The 25,225-nt window shown below is 29.3% G+C and overlaps 6 protein-coding genes across 14 annotated transcripts; 3 read left to right on the top strand and 3 right to left on the bottom strand.

Moving 5' to 3' along the window:
• Positions 1–78: 78 nt before the first annotated feature.
• LOC117205089 (probable E3 ubiquitin-protein ligase MGRN1) lies at positions 79–2,893 on the bottom strand. Of its 3 annotated transcripts, none has more exons than XM_033443212.1 (9): positions 2,591–2,893; positions 2,294–2,412; positions 1,939–2,204; positions 1,722–1,863; positions 1,437–1,640; positions 1,126–1,368; positions 779–939; positions 417–687; positions 79–313 (listed from the first exon to the last, which is right to left on the bottom strand). In XM_033443212.1, the coding sequence occupies exons 1-9, from the start codon at positions 2,676–2,678 to the stop codon at positions 128–130; spliced, it is 1,680 nt and encodes a 559-aa protein (XP_033299103.1). In that variant the 5' UTR covers positions 2,679–2,893; the 3' UTR covers positions 79–127. The 3 variants fall into 3 exon arrangements, with proteins under 3 accessions (XP_033299103.1, XP_033299189.1, XP_033299273.1); XM_033443298.1 differs by having other exon boundaries at positions 79–304; positions 2,591–2,891; XM_033443382.1 differs by having other exon boundaries at positions 2,294–2,408; positions 2,591–2,715.
• On the bottom strand, positions 2,537–25,026 carry LOC117205249 (CAAX prenyl protease 1 homolog). Of its 2 annotated transcripts, XM_033443593.1 has the most exons (7): positions 24,736–25,026; positions 24,297–24,443; positions 23,991–24,194; positions 23,402–23,914; positions 23,188–23,331; positions 22,633–22,868; positions 2,537–2,552 (listed from the first exon to the last, which is right to left on the bottom strand). In XM_033443593.1, exons 1-6 carry the CDS (start codon positions 24,835–24,837, stop codon positions 22,650–22,652), a joined length of 1,329 nt encoding a protein of 442 aa, XP_033299484.1. In that variant the 5' UTR covers positions 24,838–25,026; the 3' UTR covers positions 2,537–2,552; positions 22,633–22,649. The 2 variants fall into 2 exon arrangements, with proteins under 2 accessions (XP_033299484.1, XP_033299394.1); XM_033443503.1 differs by lacking the exon at positions 2,537–2,552 and having other exon boundaries at positions 22,465–22,868; positions 24,736–25,025.
• LOC117205619 (pleckstrin homology domain-containing family J member 1-like) lies at positions 3,137–4,354 on the top strand. The gene is made up of 2 exons (XM_033444269.1): positions 3,137–3,631; positions 3,785–4,354. The coding sequence occupies exons 1-2, from the start codon at positions 3,541–3,543 to the stop codon at positions 4,264–4,266; spliced, it is 573 nt and encodes a 190-aa protein (XP_033300160.1). The 5' UTR covers positions 3,137–3,540; the 3' UTR covers positions 4,267–4,354.
• On the top strand, positions 5,299–6,193 carry LOC117205685 (translocon-associated protein subunit delta). Its single transcript, XM_033444394.1, has 2 exons — positions 5,299–5,732; positions 5,866–6,193. The coding sequence occupies exons 1-2, from the start codon at positions 5,481–5,483 to the stop codon at positions 6,124–6,126; spliced, it is 513 nt and encodes a 170-aa protein (XP_033300285.1). The 5' UTR covers positions 5,299–5,480; the 3' UTR covers positions 6,127–6,193.
• On the bottom strand, positions 6,362–7,633 carry LOC117205428 (proteasome assembly chaperone 2). 3 transcript variants are annotated; one of them, XM_033443922.1, is made up of 3 exons: positions 7,336–7,633; positions 6,911–7,262; positions 6,362–6,826 (listed from the first exon to the last, which is right to left on the bottom strand). In XM_033443922.1, exons 2-3 carry the CDS (start codon positions 7,241–7,243, stop codon positions 6,422–6,424), a joined length of 738 nt encoding a protein of 245 aa, XP_033299813.1. In that variant the 5' UTR covers positions 7,244–7,262; positions 7,336–7,633; the 3' UTR covers positions 6,362–6,421. The 3 variants fall into 3 exon arrangements, with proteins under 3 accessions (XP_033299813.1, XP_033299896.1, XP_033299725.1); XM_033444005.1 differs by having other exon boundaries at positions 7,402–7,620; XM_033443834.1 differs by having other exon boundaries at positions 7,556–7,574.
• On the top strand, positions 8,444–21,201 carry LOC117204916 (SR-related and CTD-associated factor 4). Of its 4 annotated transcripts, XR_004487173.1 has the most exons (20): positions 8,444–8,473; positions 9,289–9,417; positions 9,519–9,810; positions 9,884–10,071; positions 10,182–10,460; positions 10,551–10,697; positions 10,799–11,049; positions 11,217–11,432; positions 11,557–11,690; positions 11,806–12,014; positions 12,151–12,328; positions 12,398–12,709; positions 12,836–13,063; positions 13,148–13,422; positions 13,519–13,764; positions 13,989–14,452; positions 14,695–14,975; positions 15,474–16,093; positions 18,676–18,806; positions 21,051–21,201. XR_004487173.1 is itself a non-coding variant. In XM_033442950.1 (19 exons), exons 1-18 carry the CDS (start codon positions 8,444–8,446, stop codon positions 16,085–16,087), a joined length of 4,473 nt encoding a protein of 1,490 aa, XP_033298841.1. In that variant the 3' UTR covers positions 16,088–16,093; positions 21,051–21,201. The 4 variants fall into 4 exon arrangements, 3 of the variants coding, with proteins under 3 accessions (XP_033298841.1, XP_033298975.1, XP_033298760.1); XM_033442950.1 differs by lacking the exon at positions 18,676–18,806; XM_033443084.1 differs by lacking the exon at positions 21,051–21,201 and having other exon boundaries at positions 18,676–18,810.
• Positions 25,027–25,225: the final 199 nt, after the last annotated feature.

Here is a 25,225-nt window from a genome sequence, read left to right as displayed (position 1 = left end):
ATATTTACAATTTACAATCAGAATTTTAAGGAAATATGTGCATTCTTACATTGTAAAACTTAATTAAATACATTTTATTTTTTTCTCTTTAGAAGACATAATTAGATATCATCTGATGATATTTATTTCAATGTGAATGACATGTAATATCCGCGTCATTTTCATTTTCTGTGTTTTGAATCTCGTCATCAATATCTATATCACATATTCCGCGACTATGAGTATCAAGTGCCTCTGTACTAGTTGCTGCATCTAATAATGGAGATAATTTCTCTGCCTCGCTGTCTTCATCTTGTCCTTGCCCCTGTAAATACTAATTTATTTGGACGACGTAGTAAAAATCTGCATATTTTCAATATTTTGTTAAAAGTGCTAAGTAACGAAAAAATATTGGAAATTGGACATCAGGAGATTACCTCGTAAAGAGAAACTGGTTGTTTTTCATTAACAAGTCTAAGGGTATCTCGTGATCGTAATACTGCCTTTTCCCGTAAATGCCCGGAGTTTTTCATCCTCATTGCTGGAGATCGGCTATGTAAATCTTTCTGTGATCCTGAATGTTCATCTCTGGCTAACAAGACAGACATTCGAAATTCCGGGGTAGGGCATGTAGTACCACTTGTTCTTGCAGATACATCTCCATCTTTTGAAGATACATGTTTCGATACAGGTGTACGTTCTATAGATCTTTTAAATAGCATGTGAATTACAATTTAAATCGATTATACTAACATAAACTAAACGTAAATTTAAAAATTCAAGTAATATAATATTTTACCTATTTAATGCTTCAGCTGCTTGAATCGCACTGGCTGTATCTGTATCAGGAGTGTCTGGAGATTCTGGCGCAAGAACAGCAGTTCTTGGAATATATGGACCATTCAAAGCTTCTATTAACGATACAGCTTCGTATCCAGCTGGTATATTTTCACAACTTCCCTGAAAAAGGATTTAACATTTCTTTTATCAGATAAAAAGGCAGTTTATTGTTTTCAATTAAATTTTACAACAAACTGTACCGAAATAGAGTAAGATATAAAGATGATAAACATATATCTAAACATATGTGCACATAACACTGACACGTATTTTGATAATTACTTGTATGAATAAATAAATATTGACCTCTGGTAATGGTGGATTTGATATAATTGCTCCAGTTGCTTTCTGCAGAGCTTTAATTTGAAGGAGAGCTCTAAAAGGGGCCCGACATATTGGACAATTGTTCGCTTGATATCGAAGAGAATCTGCACAGCTATTGCATAGGCATAGATGCCTACACGGTAATATTAAAGTATCTCGCACGTCACACATACAAATAACACATTCTGATCCATTATCATCTGTATCTTCATCACTACCTTGTTGCTGAAAAATAAATTGACATGAAACGAATATAAAATAAGAAATTCTGGGTATATATTATTATTTTATACCTTTGCATTTTCGGCGTTTTTATTTTCAATTCCATATATTTCTTGAAGCAAGTAACAAAGGCCATCAACATAAAGCTTTTGTTTAAGAGCTTTTAATACGTATGTTCCATCCGAATGTTTTTCAACAACTGCTATAGTTGTATGAGATTGTTTTGGTTCGTCTGAGCCTTCTTCTGCTACACAATGGATTGCTATTGGAATTATCTATAAGTAATTATAATGATGAACAAAAAATAATTTCAAAGTTTTATAAATATAATATATAGATACTACAAACGTACATACTTCCCTGTCAGCATTGTACAATAAATCTTCTTTGCTGTAGGCAGTTGGATCAAACACATGCGACGTTTGAGAGAATAACTGATTGGCACCTTTCTTATAATAATATGTCTCAGAATTCATAGATGGATCCCTTGGTATGTATCTACAAATAATACTTTTCATTATATATAACACTGCGCATAATATGTAAAATTTGTACGACATCTTTATTACATACGTGGCTCCTTTTGTTGTTATTTCTTCGGTGCAAAAATAATATATTGTGATTGCACATCTTACATCGCAATCAAATGTAAATTCAATATTATAGCGATTTGATTTCTTGTCTATATCACCATCTCCATAATGTTTAACACTATGACACTGAGGTGAAGTGGAAGTTTGATCAACATTACGAACCAATCTTAATGATTCTCTTCTTATATTTACTAAGCTTTTCAACGTTTTAGTAGGATCATTAGCTTGTGGTGGAGGATATGGAAACTAAGGTAAAATTAAGTGAAGTGTTAAAAATAATTTTTTGAGAACTGTATGTATACATTGTATAATACTGTAATAATATCATATCTTACAGGTGTTGGGCGACTTCCTAAAAAATTCAAATCAGCATTTTCTCCAAAAAGGTAGGCTTCTGGTTGAGGTGTATCAAACCGTTCACCACCCATTATGAAATGACTACCAAAATAACTTCCTAATGAATAAAATTTATTAAATAAAATACAAAACATTTTCTAATACATGATATGTATTTTAATATGTAATTTATTAAAATAAGAATAATTTAATTCATATATTTTAATATCTTGCTTATGGCTATATGATGATGATGATGATAATATAAAAATATTCTCAAAATAACATAAACAAACCCGAACGAGGAGGATATTTGTATGCATGATTTGAAACAATATCAACTTCTTCTACACCAGCGTTTTGTCGACTTGTTAACGAACCCATTGCTTAATTATATTAAAAATAATTATAAACTGTTGTGCTATAAGGCAAACTTTATCTCGATAGAATTAAGCATATGATGTTTTAGAAATAAATACGTATTACAGGTAATTAAGATAAGTCACATCTGTAAGAATGTAAATAAGTTTCTAAAAACGATTATAAATTTGACAAATGATGTGTGCCGTTAACACACTCCTTTATACATAGATGTGTATGTAAAAGGTATGAAATGTATTATATATATCTTTCAGGTTTGCCAAATTTGTCAGTTTACTTATTTATCTGAATTTTATGTTTTAGGTAGTACATTTATTAGAGAAAGTGTTAATACACATTTGTGCGAAAAAATTTATATTTTTTATTTACGAATGAAAACCAAGCTAAAACAATTTGAGAAAAAAGAAAAAAGAAAAAGAAACACGACAGATCTATGTGTATGTTTCTCAGACTGTTAAGATCAACGCGCTATTTCAAACTTGTGATATGTATGTAGTGTAATCTGCAAACTTTATAGTTGACGTTTAATAACGAATAAGCATTCATGTTACGTCGGTATACAACATGGATTCTAATAGCCCTTTAATATTTGTAATAAACGTTTGATACAATTTATGTAATTAAAATCAAGAAAACATATTAGAATCAGCAAAGGATAAACGAATAATGGAATATAATACCACGGTTTTGTGCAATATTGGTAGTTTGGCATTAAATTTTGAGAAACATAGCCAAATTTTTTAATGAATGCAAGAAGTTAGAACAATAGCAAAACAAAGAAATATGAATTATATACGTATTATAACTATGCGATAGTATTTATGTAATACACGAATGTATAAAGTGTAAATAACTTTTTACCATCATGAAATTCAACGAAAAGGAACTTGCCGAGGCAAGTAATGGCCCCGCTGACATTGAAGGCCGTTTAAATCATAAACGAGCACATAAATCAGGTTAGTCTTTAGTTAAGAGTTGTTTACATTTATTTGAGAGAATATCATACTCATCAACTTACTAGCTTCAATTACCTATAACCTATAAATTCCCTTACAAACATTTATTTTTTTCATACCTATTTTCTGATATTCATATCATTTGGATTTTAGGATTCAAAGAAAAGTGGTTTAAATTAAGATGCAATTTATTGTTTTATTTTAACATCAACGAATTAGGACAGATTGACACTAGGCAACCAGCAGGTGTAATTATTTTGGAAAATTATAGTATTAACCTTGATGCTGCATCGGAAGGTGTATTCGCATTTAGCATAGCATTTAGAGACGAATATGAAAAGAGACATGTCCTAAGTGGTCGTTCAGAATCGCAAGTAGAACAATGGGTCAATGCACTTAAACAAGCAAGTTACGAATATTGGAGATTTCGTTTAATAGTGCTTCAAGAAGAGCTATGTAGAAAAACAGGAAAAGATCCATTGCTTATGTATCCACGAAATCAAGGAATTATCAGGGATGAAGCATGGGAACCTGCATCAACTTTCCGATCTCATGTACGCTCTTTTACTACGTCAGTTGTAACATCAACTGCGATAAATACAGTAACAAAGGAAATGAATTTGATTGAATTTTAAATTAGTTAATTCAATTACAGTTGTTTTACATTATTCTCTGAAATCTGAGGATTGTTTAAATATATAAAAGTTCAGTAGTGCAATTAAATTCATGACTAAAGAGCAAAAAGTCACTAGTGCAAGTGAATAGTAATACTTTATTACCACATATTTTCATTAATATCAACAAAATTATATATTTAGTGCACATATATAATCTTCATTATTTATTAGTAAAAATACATCTTATACATGCTTATGTAAAATAACTTTCATAGTATTTTAAGTACCAAAATAATTTGACTATTATAATATACAAAAGTTTCACGAGAATATAACTTTTAAAGAATTTGTATTATAAATGAGTGATGAGCAATTATTTTATTATTGCTCAAACTCTGTATCTCGTGTATAGATTTTTCAAGTATTTATAAACCAAATACTCTTATAATGTGTGCCTATATTATAAACTTTTGATAACTATTAATATATATTTATAATATTAGAATACACATATTTTTTCAAGCATTGTATATAAACAATCTTCTATATTTTAATTTACATTTACAAAATACAAACTTATATTAATTTTATTTTAGTACAAAGTGCATAATATATTCTTATATTATGTATGCATGATTTAAAATGAATTTAATCTGGATAAAAATAATCTATATATCTTAATTCCATGTATATACAATATATATATATATATATATATATATATATATATATATATATATATATTATTTTATATTAACATTCTGTGACATCCTTTTTGACATTGTGTCCTAAAAAAATTAAATAAAGAGCTGAGTTTTAAATTTGTATTTAATTAATTATGCTTTCGTAATAAACAGCAAAATATTAATTATTGTATAACATATGTATATAATGTAAACGTATATATCATACATTTCTAATTGTGGTATGTGAAATTTATAAGTAAAATATTGCTCATAAACAAGTTACATTTTAATGTTTCTTAATATTTCAAAAATATGTTGGTACCACTGTTTCCAACTATTCACTACGTGTCAGTTCACGTATCCACACGTACACACGTCATCAGAGTACATAGTTTAGTCCTTGTAAACACACTATAGGTATACGTAATTAACGTTTAACCTAACATGATTTAAACTGACAGTAGTGAAGTTAATTTTATTGATATAATTTATTTGTAAACAACATTTAAGAGAAATCATCAGTTAAAGTAAACGTAAAACAGTACAATGAAACGATTCATTGTTTTTTCTATACTTATAATTTGTGGAATTTTCGACACTTTTGCCGAAACGTGCCAGAAGCCTGAAGTCGTTGCCTCTGCATATGTCACAGAAGATGCAACAATTCTGACAAATGTTGCATTCACAACACAATTTGTGCTTAAGTGTAGTAATGGTGTGAAAGGTATTACCTTATACGCAGAGGTTAATGGCAAATCATTACCAGCTGCCCGATTAAGTTCTGATAACAAATATCAGGTATTGAAATTAAAATCTATATACTTGAAATAAATCTTATTAAATTTATAATGAAGTTGAATTTATATCAAATCAGAACCATGTGTAAATTATAAAAACTTAATTGCAATTGAAATAAATTTCAATTTTATAGGTTTCTTGGACAGAAGATGTGAAAAAAGCACGTTCTGGAGAATACAATATAAAATTATATGACGATGAAAGATATGCAGCTATACGTAAAGCATTAAGAAATGGAGAAGATCCAAATAGTGTGAAACCTTTAGTTGTTGTAGTGCTTAATAATCCAGGCATATATCGCGGCCCTTGGGTTAACTCGGAACTCCTTGCTGTCCTTTTAGCTGCCGTAGTGTCATATTCCGCCTTCTCTTCTAAATTCAAGCTTCTTGCTTAATCATCTTTTATAAATAATAAATTTGTTAAAGTTCTTATGTAAATTAAATATTACTTAAACAAATGGATTTTGTTCCTTTTTAAATATAACTTTGTAATTTAGCTTAACGACAATGCCACATTTATTGTGCAACATCATTTTAAAATTTATTAACATCCATGCATCTTTCTTTTCTTTAATATTAAGAAACCGATATTTTTACTGGGATGTAATTTTTATAGCACCAATTTTTATATTTATAATTTATTTTCTAAAAGTCGAAACAGAGTCAACAAAGTACAGATAGATATAAAATTCAATACATATTAGAAGCAGGTGGATTTCCAAAAAAGAATTCCCAAGAGGGTGGATGTTTAATATCATTAGTATCATCATTTACTAAATTCAACCAGTCATTCAGTCCTTTAAAAAGCATTAATGCATCAGAAACATTGTCTCCTTCTGAACAATAACAAAACAGTACTGTACAAGGAATCTCCTTTTCTTTAAAATACTCATATAGACCGTTTGCAAATCCACCACCAGGAATGTAATATTGTCTTGTAGATTTTATTGTAATACTTTTCATATGCTTTGTCCAATGTAAGCTCTTAAGAAGTTTTTCATTATTCAATAAAGAATCATCCGAGGTAAGGTACCTTATTCTCCACTCTGACCTATTTGCACACTCATAATCATAACTGCTGGTTAGGATTATTATCTATAAGAATAGTTTTTATATTAACATAACAATCAAACGATTTGACATTTGTAATATTAGTATATATGCATTACACTGCTGTACCTTACTAATTTTCTTTTGTTGAATAAATTGTGCTAGTTCATTAAAGAAGTCATTCGAACTGCCAACATAAGGTGAACGTAATTGTAAAAGAATTATATTATGGCATCCTCCAAGGTAAAAGTCAGCGGTAGTACAAAGAGAAGTAGAATTTTTATTATAAGGATCAAGTCCACATATCGGAAGAAACATAGAATTCCATAAACTTCCAATTTTGTGCATGTCCAAGCTAGATATTAATAAATCAATACATAATTGTCCAACGTTTCCAACAGCCACTGACGGAAGTATCAGAGTGTAATTCTCGAGGTTAATTTCATCCGGTATTTTTATCATTTTTACTAAATGTGGATACCTGTTTCATTAATAAAATTTATTAAATAAAGCTTATAACTCATAAAAATATACGACAAAATATTTATACAAACTCAAGATTCAATTTGAAAATTCAAAATTTGCACGTCATGGTAAAGTGATTGTTAAGTTATTATTACTTGTATCGTGTTGCTGTAAAATCCTCTCTTTATGATCATTTATATTTATATATTTATTTATTGAATAAACATTTTCTATATTTATAATGCGATGTAATTTCAAATAATAACACACTTCACATTACATAGAAATAGTGAAACTATATAAACGTACATAAGAGTTCAAACTTCTATGAAATGATTATTTGACATTTCTGATGTACGTAGATATATACGGTTGGTAGCTCTGTCCTTATAATTTTTAGTTATATCAGGTTATATAGATAATTATTAGCAGAACTTGTAAGTATATACAGTATATTTATACATATAGTAGCGTGGAATATGCATATGTATTTAATATACACTGAACAATATATTATGAGATAATTCTTACAAAGAATTATTTTATAAATTGTGATAAATTTTCTTCTTATTTTCTTACAAACTTATTTATAAAACTTATATAATGAGGTGCAAATTTAAGGAATATTGAAATTTATAAATTAATTACTGAAATTTATAGAGGGCTGTGGTCAATAATGAAAGAACTATAAAAAAGTAAACTAATGATATAATATTTCATATTGAACAAATTTATATCAATTTTGTGTAAATACCGTATAATTTTTATATGGCTAATTAAATTTATATGTATAAATATATATAATGCATATATAGTATATAAACATATATACACGTATATACCATGTTTTATTAAAATTGAATTAATTATAAAAAAAAGGAGAAGAAAATCGTGGGAAGATAGAAATTTAGATTGATTCCCGTTTAATAATTTATTTCTTTGGATTTTGATTGGTGTAGAATAATCGGTATTAAAGCGAAACTTGTTACCGACTGTGCATAGCGGCATGTGACGTCACGCATCACCGCCCCGCGATGCCTTTCGGGAAATAGCGCCGCCATCTTGAGTGGCATGGCCCAGCTAGACAGTGCGCCCTGAGCCAAGACATGCGATTTATCGCGAAAACATTGAACGTCCCAAGGATCACGGATTTCTGTGAAACATAGCAAATCTTTGGTGCTTCGCACCTTCATCAGGATGGAGGCGGTTAAGGCATTTAACGCAGAGGTGAATTGACTTACCCTTAATTCTTCTTCTAGCCCGCCGACTCTCCCTCTTTTTTTCTCTTGTTCATCTTTTCCTTTTTCTCTTTCTTTTTTACTTTTCAAAGTTGAGATCGTGTCATTATTTTAAACCAAAGATTCAAATGATATTATTTCCCCCGACTTGTCTGTGCTGTTTGTTGTATGAAAATTGAAGTGACTTTCGTGCTTGAAGAATGCTTTGATTTCTAGACGTGCGAAAGAGAGAGGGGAGAGAGAGAGAGAGAGAGAGAGAGAGAGCGATTATCTTTATATGTAAGAAAGAGGGAGAGAAATCAGAGAGAACCTTTATTGTGATTTTAAGTATTTGCGATGCATAACATCGTCGTCTTTATTATGTAAAAATTTTGTAATTTATGTAATGATAAAGAAAGGGTAAATAATTATTGTATATGTGTGGTTTAGTTTTGTTAGTTATGTTTGTGATGGAAGGGAGAGAAATAAGGGAAAGCAATAAGGAATATTTTGTAAGTGATATTAGTTGAATTCATAGCAATTGTAATAAAACTTGTTTAATTTTTGCGATCAATTCATTAGAATTTATATAAACATATATTGTTGACTTTTGATTTGTTACATATAAAACTTAGAATTGCTTTTGAAGAGTATAGGTACATTAATCAACATCAACAGTTCTTTTCAAGTACTATTGAGAACTATTAAGATTTCTTAAATTAAAAAATTTAATCATATTCTCTGACTACTATGTTAAATGATTATGAATACATTGAAGTATTAAAAATAGAAAATAATAATTATATATATGTTTTTTTTTTCCAGCTCTCAGCTCTGTATGATGTTAAACCACCAATTTCCAAAGCTAAGATGAATTCTTTAACTAGAGGTGCAATTAAGGCAATTAAATTCTATAAACATGTTGTGCAAAGTGTCGAGAAATTCATCCAAAAAGTGAGTTATAAAGAATAAGAAAGCTTTTGAGAGCAAAGTATAAAATACATGGTAATTATATTGTTTGTTTTATTTGTATTAATTGCCAATTAATGTTACAGTGTAAGCCAGAGTACAAAGTGCCTGGATTGTACGTTATAGATTCAATTGTACGTCAGTCCAGACACCAATTTGGGGTTGAGAAAGATGTCTTTGCTCCACGCTTTGCCAAGAACATGCAAACTACTTTCTTAAATCTTTTGAAGTGCCCTCAGGAAGATAAAAGCAAAGTAATAAGAGTTTTAAATCTTTGGCAGAAGAATGCAGTGTTCCCTTCGGAGGTTATACAGCCCTTATTTGATCTTGCGGATCCAAATCATCCAATACATAAGGAGCAAGCAGTTAATACCAATGGTAAAAGGAAGTTGTGAGTTAATATATCAAATTTAAATAAAATTAAATAGTGAATATTCGTTATTATGTTTAGGTACACTGAATGCGTCTGCAACAAATAATGTTGGTAATACTACAACTTCAGTAAAGACTCCCCCTTTGACTGCAAAAAATGCGGTAAAGGATCAAAAATTATTTTCTTCCGCAAAGCCAATCGATCCTGCCTGGCTTGCACAAACAAAAATAGAAACAGCAAATATAGTTAATGCTAATAAACTTTTAGTAAGTCTTGTTTTTATATTTATTCTATATATTATTTGTACACTTACAGTTTGTCGCATATCTTTTGTACGTAAAATGAACAGAATTTCAATTTTGGCTTCTTTTTTCAGGGGCAATCCAATTCAACTCAAATGGATGTTTCTTTCCTTGATCAGTTACAACATTTACAGCAGTTATTATTAAAAAAGCAGGAGTCCACAAATGAACAGAAAAGTTCTGTAAAATTTGATAAAAAGCTCTTAGATTTTGATTATGGTGAGGAAGAGGATGATGATGTTGTTGTTGCTAGTTCACCAGCAGCGACCGCAGGATCTAATACTGGTCAACACAATACAGTTTCAACAGGAAATAGTTTGGAGAGTCTTGGACTTCTTTTAACAAATCCAGAGGTACTAACTTATCATTATTACATCAATATAATAGTCAAGGAGAAAATATGATTTAATTAATAAATTGCTTAATTCTTTAATTGATAATAGGTTTTGAGACAACTTCAAACATTACAACAAACAATGCAGGGAAGTACTTCTTCATCACAGCATGAAACAGAAGAAAAGATGCGGAAACTTCAGCAAATGAAGCAGCAAGAGGAAGAATTTGATAAACATCTGGCTCAAACTGTTCCTGTATGTTATTAACAGTATTAATAGTTTTCCTGTTCACATAAAAGTAAAAGAGACATCCTAATAGTTTCATGTATATTAATGAAAATCGATCTTTGTTTTAGAATTTACCATTTGCATCTGAATGTGAATTAAAACCATCAGACATTTTGAAGCCAAGTCAACAAAATACTTATACAACAAATGTAAGTAGTGGAGTCATACAAGATATGAGTCAACCACCTCCTGGTTATCCGCCGGCTCTACCGTATGCCTCTCAACCCTTATCAAATATTAGGCAGATAAATCAGCAAGCGCATCAAAATCAAAAAAGTCCACTTCTTGACGAACGGCAGGACGCGCAAGATTATTCTGGGTAAACATTCTTCCCTTTTATAAAGTAGGGTAAAAGATATATTTTCCTTTTCATTTTCATGAAATTTAGTTTCTCATTTAATTTAAATTTACTTTGATCTCTATTGCAATTTAACTTGTAACATTACTGAATATTGAAACTGATTATTAATAAATGACTGTCTATAGAAATGGTGCAAGGCGAGATAGTAGCAGTGTAGAAATTGTAAATTGTGAAAATACAAGATCGCAGAGTAGATCGCCTGACCGATACAGACATCACAGTCGATCTAGATCACCACGACACAGAGATAGGGATAGAGATAGAGATAGGGATAGGGACAGGGATCGAGATCGAGACAGAGATAGAAAATCTAGATCAAGAAGCAGATCTAGGAGGAGAAGGTAATTTTACATGTCTTCTTTTGCTTATATTATATTATAGGCAATATACCTAAATATATATTTATACATTATTTTATACACTTTGTTATGATCATGTGATATTAAGGATATTATTATATCGTAGGTCTCGTTCAAGAGACAGAGGTCGTGATAGAAAACGGGAGGATAGTCGAGAAAAAATGACTGAGGAAGAACGAGAAAAAGAAAGAGAAAGGCGTAAACGAGGATTACCACCAATTGTGAGAGATAAATTAAGCGGTAATTTCACCTATTTTCATATGCATATGCATTTGGTTTTACATCGAAGGAATCGTTCTTCTTGTTTTCTTTTCTTTTTTTTTTTCCTATATGAATTTAATATATTTATTTGCAGTTTGTAGTACAACTCTTTGGGTGGGACATCTATCGAAATTAGTACACCAAGAAGAACTTTCAGATACTTTTGGAGAATTTGGTGATATTGTCAGTATAGATTTAATTTCACCCAGAGGTTGCGCCTTTATATGTATGAATAGAAGGCAAGATGCATATAGGGCTCTTACTAAGCTTAAAAATCATAAAATGCAAGGAAAGGCAATCACTGTAAGTTAACATTTTTGGTCACCTTTAAAAATAATAATTTATTATCGTTTTTATTGAATATATTTATAAATGTATTATCAAATAACAATAAAACTCTATGTCTTTTCAGAATAATAGAATTTTTATTGTATTTTAGTTAGCTTGGGCTCCAGGAAAAGGGGTGAAAGGAAAAGAATGGAAAGATTATTGGGAAGTTGAATTAGGAGTTAGTTATATTCCTTGGAATAAATTAGTTAATGTTACTGATCAAGATTTAGAATTATTAGAGGAAGGAGGTATGATTGACGAAGACACTCTACCACCCAATCTAAAAGGTAAAGGAACAATTATGTTTTAAGAAATATTTGAGACAATTCATGCTAATCATTATAAATCATTAACAGGTAAATTAAAGCATTCCGGAACAAATGCAGATGTACTTCAACAACAGTTGCAATTACAACAGCAAGCATTAGTTGCAGCTGCTGGAATTCCAAATTTGGCGGATGGTATTGTAAATGTAATGCAACCTTCAACTAGTGCTCAACAGCAACAATCCCAGCAACAAACTTCACAACAAGGTCAACAGCAGCAACAAGTAATCGATACAAGTCAACCTCCACCAATTAGACCCCCTACATCAGCCGCTCTTTTACCGCCACCAAATACACAATTACAGATGATGCCACCTGCTTTTACAATGCCAGGAGTTCCTCGTAAGTACTTATTGAAGGAAAATTTTAACGAAAATTGAAGACTCAATCAAAAATAGGTATTAGTTATTTTTATTCTTTCTTTAAAGTTTATCGTTTTATACCTTTTTTTTTTTTTATATTGTTTAGGTATGATTGGACCAATGGGATTACCGATGGCACATAGTTTAATGCCGAATGTTCCCATAGGTGTGCCACCTCCAAATATGCAAAGTTTATTAGGGCCACCGGGAATGATGCAAACTATGTTAACACCACCTGTAAATTCTCCATTTGGAGCAGGTGTTGGCGTCGGCTTATTAACTCAAATTCCTTTACCAGCTCCAGCTGCTCCATCTGATAAACCTAATTCTACTGGTATGTGTATATGATCAATACATAAAGTGAGCTAAACCATGAATAAAAGAAAGCGATAAAAGCTCAAATTTCATCTCTTTCTAGGTATGCCACATAATGTTCCTCCAATAGGAGTTCCTCCTCCAACAACAGAAACAGGTATGCCAAATTTACCAATGTTACGCCAACCATATGGTGTAGGCCCTTCTGCGCCTTTGCAAATGCAACTACCTCAACAACAACATTCTGCTGATGACATGGATGTAGAGATGGAAGATGCAATGCCACAAAGTTCAAATGGAGCAAAAAATAAAAGTAATTTAACTGAACAACAACTTTCACAAAATGAAGAACGAGCAGAATCTGATCAACAAGTAGAGGTAAATAAAATTCATTTATTGCAGCAACTAATGTCCTAACTATGCGATTTAGAATGTCCTGCATAAAATTCTAATTTGATGTGAATTTAATAACAGCATCGAGATTATAAAGAAAGAGAGAGAGATCGGGAAAATAGGGAAAGAAGAGACAGAGAGACGCATTTATCACACAGAGATAGGGAAGGTACTGACTCCAGAATGGATCGCGGAAGAGACCGAGGTAGAGGGAGAGATAGGGGACGCGATCGTAGAAGAGATCTTAGAGATAGAGACAGGGATGACAGAAGAGAAAGGGAAAACCGGGAAAATCGAGAAGGAAATCCACAAACTCAAACTCTTCAGGTAATTATTTTCTGCTAAAAGAAGATTAAATTAAAAGTATTGAAGTAAAGATTTTATTGATCTACTTTCATCAAAAATATTTAAAAAGTAGTATGATACAGCCCAAAAGATTTAAATCACAAAAATTTGTAGTTTGCATTAATAATGCCATTATTTATTGCCGCGACAGTAATCTCAATTCATTTTCAATTATTAAGCGGCTCTAACAAAATATTTATATTCAGGAAAACGAAACTACTCCAAAAAAAGATGGGAAACCAAGCTTAGCTGATCGTTTGCGTCAATTGGCTGATGGCACACTACCACTTGAAGATCGTGTCGATCGAATAATACCTCGTAATCGCCAGGAACGAGATAGATCCGACAGAAGTTTTGATGATTCTCGATCGGCTCGTGGAGAACCCCTGTCTTCTTTAATGGATTTGCCAAAGTTTGGTTTACCTCAAGAAAGAGGTGATTTTCCAGCTCGACCACCAGATTTTCGTAATCCGCAAGATCCGAGAGAATATCAACAGCAAAGAGACAGACAAAGTTTCGGAAGAGGTCATAGAGGATCACAAATACACGAGGAATTTATGGATGTTCCAAGGTTGCAAGGAGGAATATATCAAGAGGAATTTGATAATAGAATACATGGACAACAAAGAGTAGAAGAATTCGGAAGACTTGGATCACTCAGAGAACAAAGGTGAGCTACTATCTTGTATTAATTTTTGAATTTACAATTGAAGTAAATAAGTGTAAATTACAGAAGTAAATACAATCATCGTAATGTTTATACAATATGCGATGTAAAATGCAACATATGACATTTTTTTTCTTTTTTTTAATATTCATTAAGTAATGATATTTACATTTTACAAAACATAATTGTTAACAAAATTATAGTATGTTTAAAGCATTGAATTCTTGATTAATTGCTTGCCAAAGGGAGGAATTTGATAGGTCTGAAGTACGAGGAAGGAGACCACTCGATGATCGGGATCGGTTCGATTATGAAATTAGGCGAGAAGGTTTTGATCCACGGCTTCAAGATGGTTTTGACCCAAGGGGACACCTCGATCGGGGTGATTTTGAACCTAGAAGGCGAGAATTCTTTGGAATTGATCCTATTTTTGGGATGCCGCCAATAATGGGACCTAGAGGACCTAGACCTGGACATCCTGATGGGTTTGGACCGCGGCCAGCTCCCTTAGGAGCTCGTGGACCAGGTAAACAAGTTTAATAAAAAGATAATTCAGGAATTGCTAACTTTTTCACTTGTACGTATTTAATGTAGACGTCAGTATTTTTTTATATATTTGCTACCGAACTTTTATATATAACAAAATTTTATTACATTCAACTTTATTATACAGGGTGGTTGGTAATTGGTGGTACAAGCGGAAAGGGGATGATTCTACGCGAAAAAAGAAGTCGAAAATATAGGATAAAAATTTTTCGTTTGAGGCTTTGTCTTCGAGAAAATTGACTTTGAATTTTCGCTCGGCACGCGTGCGGTACGTTATAACGGATCTCACTGTAGATCGTTGTCTCGATGGAAAAAATTAAAAAAGAAAATTTTTATTCTATATTTTCGACTTCTTTTTTCGCGTAGAATCACCCCCTTTCCGCTTGTACCACCAGTTACCAACCACCCTGTATAATAATCGAATGAATGAATAAATTTAAATTAACGAATAAAAGTTTAACAAGATTTTATTCTATAGGTCCATTAATGTTCCATCCACGAGGTTTGGGACCTCGTCCTCTTCGTCCTGGTATGAGGCCTTTTGGTCCTCGTGGGCCACCTTTTGATCCCCGAGAGCCGGATGCCTTTTTCAGACCACCTTTTGATGATATTCGCCCCCATGTCAGACCACCTTTCGGTCCTATGGGCCCGCCATCCATTATTCCTCCGGAGTCTGCTGCTCCCTGGAGAAATCAGGAACTTCCGCCTTCTGGTTCCTGGCCTTCCGATTCAGAGAATCACTCACAAAGGGATAATCTTAGGGACAAAAAAGGTGGTAATAAACATCCGAATAACATGGAAAGAGAAAATCGAAATAGGGGACGAAAATCTAGATGGACTAATGTTAGTCCATCTGGAGAGGAAATTGAAGAATCAAAAGAACAAGAATCAACATCTGCGAATGTTGAAGAGAAAGAAGAACCTGCAAAGGAAGAAGAAGTAGCTGTGAAAGAAGAAGTGAAAGAAGAAATTGATATGAAGGAAGTAATCTCTAATGAACAGAAGGAAGAATTAGTAGAAACGGTTGAGACGAAAGAAGAAGAAGGTATTGAAATGAAGAAGGAGGAAGAAGAGGATTGCAGGGATTCTTAGACCAAAGTAAAGAGCGATTTTTCTCTTTAAAGTTTTTTCTTACTCTGTGGAGTGGTGTGAGGGAGAATTCGTTGCTTCAATTTGGGTCGAATTGAAACAGTCAATTTTAGAAAATGAGATACTGAATTTTAGAATAATTGTATTCAATCGATGACAATTATTGTTAAAAGTAGTGGTATTCCGTTCCAATTCTAACCTCTGTAATACCGATAAAGTTACTGCTTGTTATTAAAAGTAGATCTTAAGGAGTAAATACAACGAAGAAATTATAATAAAAAAACATAAAAATGTACGAGCTTTTAATTTAGTTTAAATTAATAAATTCGTATAGAAATCTATAGTGACTATACTATTCGCGAGGAAAATGTATCAAAAAAAGACATTTTCATTAATTTTTGGAACTTTATCACATTTCACATTAAAAAATTATCTTGTGCTGTTTTGAGATATGTGTAAAACGAAGACAACAGAAAATACATCATCGATTGAATAGAATAAGATATCTTTAATTCAGAGTTTCAGATTTCAAATAAATTGATTTCGTGATCAATTGGACACTTGGAAAGAAACTGTGATTTGTAAACACAGGACCTATGACCCGTGGATACTCCAAGTGGCGACTTATTATTTATTAAATTGTAAATACTTTTGTATTTTCGTAGTGAACAAACATACAATATATTCGATTTAAATATATATATTTAACTATTTCTTAGGAACTTTTGGAAATACAAGAATAGTATTTAATTTAAAAATGAATATAAAAATGGAAATGAATATTTTCCACCATGAATAGAAGAGATTTCGAAATGGCTTGTTTTGATAACTTATTCAACATTTTTATTGAGCTATATTTTAGTATCTTTTTAGAAATAAAATTTAAAAGGTCAAATATGCATTTTTTGAATTGTAAGAATGATATGTTTTTAATTTGTAAAAAGTGGTTAATCAGTAATAATCTGATATATCAAATTGTTTAAGAAAAAAAGAAATATTCGTAAGAAAAATCTTCATTTTTATTGCCATTTTCCGTTTTATACCAGATAATTTTTAAATATCTCTTTTTATATTTCCAACAGTCAAAGAAACAATTGAATGTATACATTTAAGTCGATCGTACTGTATAGATAGACAAATCTTAATAGTAGGATCTTGATTAACCGTGTATCGTAGGAACTTAAAGTATTTTCACATGGACATTTTTCGTTGATTGAACTCTTGTTCATTTAAATTTTTACGATGTTATATCCAACTAACAATAGATAGAAGGTTAAAAAAAAGTACTGTGTTTGCAACCGTATTGATTTAAATAAATTTTTATTCTATTTGAATATTATGTTAGGGATACTTATCTTATTTAATAGAAGTAATTTGAAGTTAACAAATTTTGCTCATTTAAAGAGAAATTAAACAATCAATCAACAGAAAAAGTCAATGGTTCAAACAAATAACCGTGAATTCGGATAAGCAAGATTCTACCACTGCAAATATTTAAATAGATAGAGAGAGAGATTATATATATAAATATGCGTGTGTATGGAAGAGAGAATGTAGAAAATTGACAGAATGTTTGCATGCGTATAAATGATTATGAAAGAGAGAAGAGGAGAGAGGGAGAAGATGAAAAAAAGTGAGAATATATATAGCACCGATGTTCGGCGCGGCTCAATCAAACGAAAAATAAATATTTTCTATATAACGTCTTTCTTCATAAGCAGAATTACAGCCTTTCATTCCGCTTGGCTCCCGGAATTGTCTTTACGTTTTTCCTAGAAAATATCGAACTTTAAATATGTAAATTTAACAGTTTACATATATAAAATTGTTTTTAAAAGATTTTGTCTGGGAGTCTTCATTGAAAAATCAAGATAAATTAATTATTGTTGGTTAATTCTACTTATCATTATTTATATGAATGATTCAAAGAATTTTTTGAGTTTATTAATTTTTGTTTATATCTCAACGATATCATTTAATTACGTTATAGGGAAATGTTTCAGAGGAAAGTCACACTAAGCCAGTTGTGAGCCAAATCGTAGTGTTTGGAAATTTAAAATTATTTCTAATAATCTATAATATTGATATAGCCCTTCTTTTTGAAGGGATATAATTGTTTTTTACAAAGCACCTTAGGTAATTGTTAATTACTGTAGGTAAAATATGTGAAAAGAAGACGTTTTTTTCTTTTCTTTTATAAAGAACAGTGATTTGAAAACGGTGAATGATTATTATGTAATATCAAGTATAATTCTAATGATTATTTAAATTTATATTTTTTTTTAATTTGCACTAAAAAAAATTTTTTTTATATAACATCAACTATTAAAAATCGTTAAATAATTTTAAATTAATTTTAAGTCCGTTTTAACTAACGTATTACTCTGTTTAGTTCTTTTACTGTGCAATTTTTATCTGAAAAATTTTTCCTCCGAATATCGAATAATGTATTAAAGAAACTTTATTTAAACCGGATGTACTCTGTAATTAGAGCCATCGTTTGCTTGACAGGAAATAAAGAAACTTGTGAAACAATGAAAGAGAGAATAAACATTTGGGACGATATTCGGAATGGAATGAAATCTTTTCAGAGCAGCTTTGGATACTTGTTCAGTGCTCATACTCGTGTGTTCACATGCGTGAGTCTCTCTCTCTGTCGCCACACGACGATGGAACACCAGCCACCAGGTCGCTTGCGCTCAAACTGAGCGACAAGTGCAAGGTACTGTTGTGTTTTATAACTCATTATATTTATATACATACATACATGCATACATACATATATATATATATATATATATATATATATATATATATATACAAACACATATAAATAAATAAATATACATATATTTGTTTATATTTATATTTATTTATTTGTACATATAGGATGATAGATTTCTTTCTGGACGAACTTATACAGATGAATGAGACATATTTATCTATGATATGAATAACTTGGTAATTCGAAGCGAAAAAATTCACTTTAAGATAACATTAAGTAAATTTTATATGTTAATTTCTCAAATCTTATTTGTAATAATCATTTGAATTTTTGCAAGAGGCATTGGACTTGATTTGTTTTCAAATGAATTTTTATCGAATATATGTTGAAGATTTAAATTAGTGTGTATCATCAATGTCATTTTTAATTCATTTTATAAGTAAACATAATGTTACCAATATGATTAATGTCATATGATAGTTGAATCATACGTATTGTTGTAATAGTTAGAAAAAAGGATGTGTAGTTTTGATAAATAATTAATGTGCAATAATGATAAATAGTATTGATACCATATGAGTAAAATATTATTAAACGAAAGTTTACTATTGAACAAAGAGCAAGATTTTGTATTTTACGATTTTGGATTACGCTTTAAGATTAATTAGGAGTGACTGAAAAGTGTAATGTAGATTGTATTTAATATTGTAAATTTCTATCTGAAATTATCTGTGCTAAATTTTGTTTAATTACTGATTGACTTTCTGTTCGTATTGAAGTATAAGTAGGTGATAAATTAACTATTATAAAATCATCAAGCCATTTAAGAATTATAACTCAGGAGTTTAAGTTCGTCCAGCATGAAGTACTTTTTTTTTTCTAACGGATCACCGTATTATAAACTTCTTAGAGTAAAAATATTGAAACAAGAAACGAGTAGGTATCGAAATTTAGAATAGCATAAAGAGCCCGTGCACCACTCCGGAACAGAGTTTAAAGAAAAGTTTTCTATCTGTTTCTTTTTCGCAAGCTGAAAATTTGATCTATAATGATTGAAAGATCGCGATTAATTTGTTTACATGAACAAATAGTTGGTCAGTTATGTAAATATCTATTTGCGTATTTATATGCATTAGTAATTACTAATAATACGATTAAACAGAATAAGTATTATAAATGCATAGATCATTGTAAAGTCTATTTTTAATGTTCTTCACAATAGAAGCATTGTCATTTGTAATATTTCAATTGAACATAAACTAATTTATGCACGATTAGCATTTTGTACAAGATATATAATTTTTGTTTGGTTTATAAGTAATTTCTTTCTTTTCATTCTTTTTTTAAATCAATGCATTTTGTAACTTGTTATCGACATCGATTCGATCAATGAGAAAAAGTTTTGGCATGCACATGCGCGAAGGTTCGTGGTCAATATCAGGTTTAGAGTTCTTGTATACCTGCATGCTGTAACCTCGAATTTTCATGTGTTCATGCACAAAGCATCTGCAAGATATCAAATATTTATAAGCGGTCCAATGTAGAAGATACTTTGTAAGATTTGGTATAATTGAAGGGTGGAAAATTTTCAATATAAAGCGAACAATTATTGATGTTTTTTTATCACTACTAATTATACCATTATTAGAGTTTTATACTAACAATTTACATTATTACATAGTAGTTATAATTACTATTATTGAAATTATAATTTCATCATACTACAGGCATAATTTCCTACTGAATTGCTGCTTATAAATGAAAGTAAAAGTTTCATAAGTATCTTTGCTAGGATGTACCGCAAGAGAGTAATACTAGAAAGTACATAATACAAGCTTTCTGCAATTAATTTAGATTATACATCATTAAAACCTTATTTTACTAAAATTTTCCGCTCATTTAATTGTATTTTGATTGACAAATGTACAGCATCAGAAACTATCGGAAATTACAAATTTTTATTTACTAATCTTAATTTTAATGTTAAATGTGAAAAAATTGATAACTGAAATAAATAATTTAAATTTGGTGATCTTCTCAATTTTTTACAAATAAAAAAAGTTAATTAAATTAATTTTTTAATTTAATTAAATGATTAATTTATAAATTAAATATTTGCAAATGTGTATTGCTATTTGTCTAACGGATATAGGCCCAATCTTTATTCCAAATTATTAACGTAATAAATTACATTTTCGCAATACATAATTCGAACTAAATATATTTTCATATTTGTTTCAGGCACAATAAATCTTGGAATAAGAAACGGATCTATCACGTGGTTTTTCCCCAATGTATTTATTGTAAACATGAGCATTTTAATAAAATTGAGATATGAATGTAGGTTGCAATATAAGAATATCATAATATTTAAGATAATTCATGTTAATTATTTTTACCATTTGGTTATTTGTTTCATTTTTTAATTCGTATACAAGTATTTTATAACGGCAAACAAATATTTCTTTCGCATATAATTGATATATTAGCTAGAATTACAAAATATTGCATTGTTTTTTCATCAAAACTAGATAAGACAAATAAACAATAACAAAAATTTCTTACTATGTTTCACTCTAATTCTCTTGTTTAAATTTCATATAGAAAAGTTTTTAATTTTCGTGTACATAAAATACTATAATAAATATTACTTTAAAAATTGTACTAAAAGCGCGGAATATTAAGTTTACAATGAATGTTAATGTAAAAAAGAGCATTCTACATAATTGAAATATCGAGAAATATATATTAAGAATTTAATAAAAGTTTAATACCATTTATACATGTATTATTTTGCTGCTATAAAATTATATGTTAGAAGGGAATGTATGTATATATAATAATGTTCCATAAATGCCTTAAAATTTAAATATAGAGTAATAAATAACAAAAGTTAATGGAAATTCTATATATAAAATGTAACATCACTTTGTGTATATGGTATATACTTATCTAAAAATATATCTTGACCTTATAATTCAAATTACACGGAACCTAAAAAAATAATTGTTCTATATAAATATTATTTATATATCTAAAACTGATGATAATATGTTCATTTTGATGAATAGCACTGTGCTTTTTATTTTATAAGGTATAAAATACTTTATAATATTTAGTATTATTACAAAAAACATGACAATATTATATTAAAATGTATCGTTGTCTAAAAAAAAAAAAAAAAAAAAAAAAAAACAAAACAAAACAAAACAAAACAATGCAAGATACTTGTATTGTATGCTTACGTAAAATCGAAAAAAGAACATGAAAATTCAATTTTATGCACTGCTTTAAATGAATGCTATCTATAATCATAGTAATTATTTCCTAATATATTACAAATACTTTATGACATTATTTTAAAAATTAAATTATATTAAGAGTTTCTGTTAATAATTATTTTTTATTTAAATCAAATCTATAAATATAATTGCTTACGATTCATTGAAGCACATTTTCATTCGTCAATTATATAATTGATTTTAAAGTTTTAATATCATTCTTTATATAATGATAAAGTTTTAATTATTTTAATCTGATTTGTAACTTTAAAATACATATATGTGGTGATTATAAAATATTAATTACATCATGAACGTGTGATAAATCAAATTAATTCTGTTATTTTTAGCACATTTTTTTTATAAATCGTGTGTATGGCTATTATTTAATTGTACCCTTACACTATAAGTTATATCAATTGCAAATTATAAAACCATTGTTTGATTACTATCCAATGTAACCGTTTTACATGGCTGTTAACCATGCATGCATTAAATTGATATACACAGTGTTAAAATAATATACATGATGCACATGATGTATTAAAAAGTGTTATAGTTAATCTTCTTTATCAATAGCTTCAATTCTTTCAAGGACTTGAGGATGACTATGATGCCAACTAGAATACAATTTATCATAAAGAGGAAAACCAAGATTGTCCTCCTGTAGCTTAATTAAAGAGCTTTTTAATGTTTGTCCATGTCCCAAAATTTTTGCAAACTTATCTGCTTCAAATTCAAATCTTCGTCTAAGTATATTTGTTATGTATTGGACTAACTGTAAAAATTGTAAAATAATTTATAAATATTATAAATATTACTTTAAATATCATTGTTCAACATAAATAAAATATACATAAATTACATCTTGAAAGCAAAACAATTTAAAATTATTTTGAAATATTTGTGAGATATTTTATAAGATTTCATTCTTTATGAATATTTAAAGATTTATGTCATATTGTTTTATATATATATATATATATATATATATATATATATATATATATATATATATATATAGCAAACGTACAATATTTTACGCATGCAAAGATTTTTCAAATTTTTCTAAATCAAAAGTAATACATTAAACTTACTATATTTAGGGGATTTGAAATATAGATAGTAATAATTATGAATCCTATAAACGTGGGTTGACTATCCATAAACCCAAAAGCTTCAAATATAGGTTTATAATCAAGAAGTTTTGCATATAGGTAAATATTCATCAACAGCTGTACCTGCAAAAATTTGTTTTTATACATTAGTAAGTAAGATGTAATATTGTAAATATGTTGCCTAAAAATTTACCTGGCCAAGTATAAATCCCTTTAGTGTATGACTATATTTCCAATGTCCTAATTCGTGTGCCAATACTGCTACTACTTCATCTGTAGTACATCCTTTTGTGTTTGTTTCACCTTCCGCTGGTTTATAATACTCCTTGACTAAAGTGTCATAGAGAACAATTCTTTTATGTTTGTGAAAACCATACAGATATGCATTGCTGTGTGATGATCTTTTTGAATTTTCAACAATAAATATTTTATAAAGTGGATAGTTTATCGATGCTGCTAACTCTTCAATCTTTCTTTTCAAATCTCCATTTGGAAGAGGTGTGTATTTATCAAAAAGTGGTGCAATTAGTTCCGGGTAAATAATCATAAGGAAAAGAGCAGCAACTATTAAAAATATCCAAAGATAAAGGAAACAGTACCCTCCGTCATTTTTTATGATCCATGTTACAGCACATAGGAAGGGTACCGCAAGTATCTCACATACAACAAATCGAAGAAGCTGATCTTTGACAAAGAATAACGGTGTCTAAAATTAACAGTATTAAATTAAGAATTTAAAAATTACTTTTATCATACTATTAGAAAAATGTTTACTTTCTTACTTCTTTATTAAAGCCATGTTTTTGTTCCACAACAAACGTAGAATAAATCTTAAATGGCAAAATTATTATATCATAGATAACGTTTATAATGAACATACAAACACCACTTAAGAGAATTTCATTTTGATCATCAAAGCCACAATATTTGACAATATCAATACTCCATAGCCAAAATCGATAGTAGCATAAATTTAACAAATACACCTATAAATATTCAAATGCTTACATATTATAAGAACTATATGATTTCATTTTAAATATTACGACATAACATAATATATACATGTATAAATAAAAATTTCATACCGCAGTACAAAGTTCAGAAAATATACTCTCAAAATCATTAAATTTTAACCGATCTAGCAAATAACTGTGTGCTTTCTTATAAACATCCTTTGTCATTAAACCTTCAACTGATTTAGGTAAATCAGTCAATCTCATCATCAAATCCCTCTATAAAAAAGAGAACTTATATTGCTTCACGTATAACACAGAGTTATTTTTATAAATCTAATTTTATTAATAATAATCATTTTCTAAAAAGGAAATATAATTTCTTTAAATATCATGTAATTTACAAAAATTAGGAAATTGTTATAATAGAAAGGCGAATCTATGTTATAATTAATTATTATAATGAAAAAGAAATCATGTTTTAAAGTAAAATTAGAAATTAATAAGATGAGGAAACTTAACTTTAATGATTTAGGTTAATAATGATTAGATAAAATTTACAACAATTTACCTGACGAAGATTTAAATAATATTTCCAAAGAAGTAAAAGCCATGATACGGCTAAAATTTCATAAAGTATGTTTTCTTCGATAAATTTTACAAAATTCGACATTCTTTTGTATTTAATAAATAAAAATTCTTCTTTCTGTATTCTACCTTGGTCGCCGGTTTACTACAATAAAGTTAGGGATACTGAGGTTACCGCAACAACATATACTATAATCTCTGTTTTGAACATCGAAACGAAGTGATGCTTTAATTAAATTTTCATCAACGTGTCCTATGTTTGCTATTATCTTATAATATTAATATTAATATCACAAATTTTTCGATATTGGATATATATATATATATTTTTTTTTTAATATTATGAATTTTACTTTTTGAATTGAATGAATTAAATTGAAAATAATAAATATAGAACTTTTAGTAACTAACTACATTTTAAGAGTATTACTGTAAAAAAATCAGTTTGAAAACATAACAGTTTGAAGTCCTAC

Source organism: Bombus bifarius, unplaced genomic scaffold (genome assembly GCF_011952205.1).
Source record: "Bombus bifarius isolate JDL3187 unplaced genomic scaffold, Bbif_JDL3187 scf7180000007964, whole genome shotgun sequence".
Lineage (NCBI taxonomy): Eukaryota > Metazoa > Arthropoda > Insecta > Hymenoptera > Apidae > Bombus > Bombus bifarius.
The sequence above is the reverse complement of the archived record's forward strand: the minus strand, read 5'-3'. Positions and strand labels throughout refer to the sequence as shown.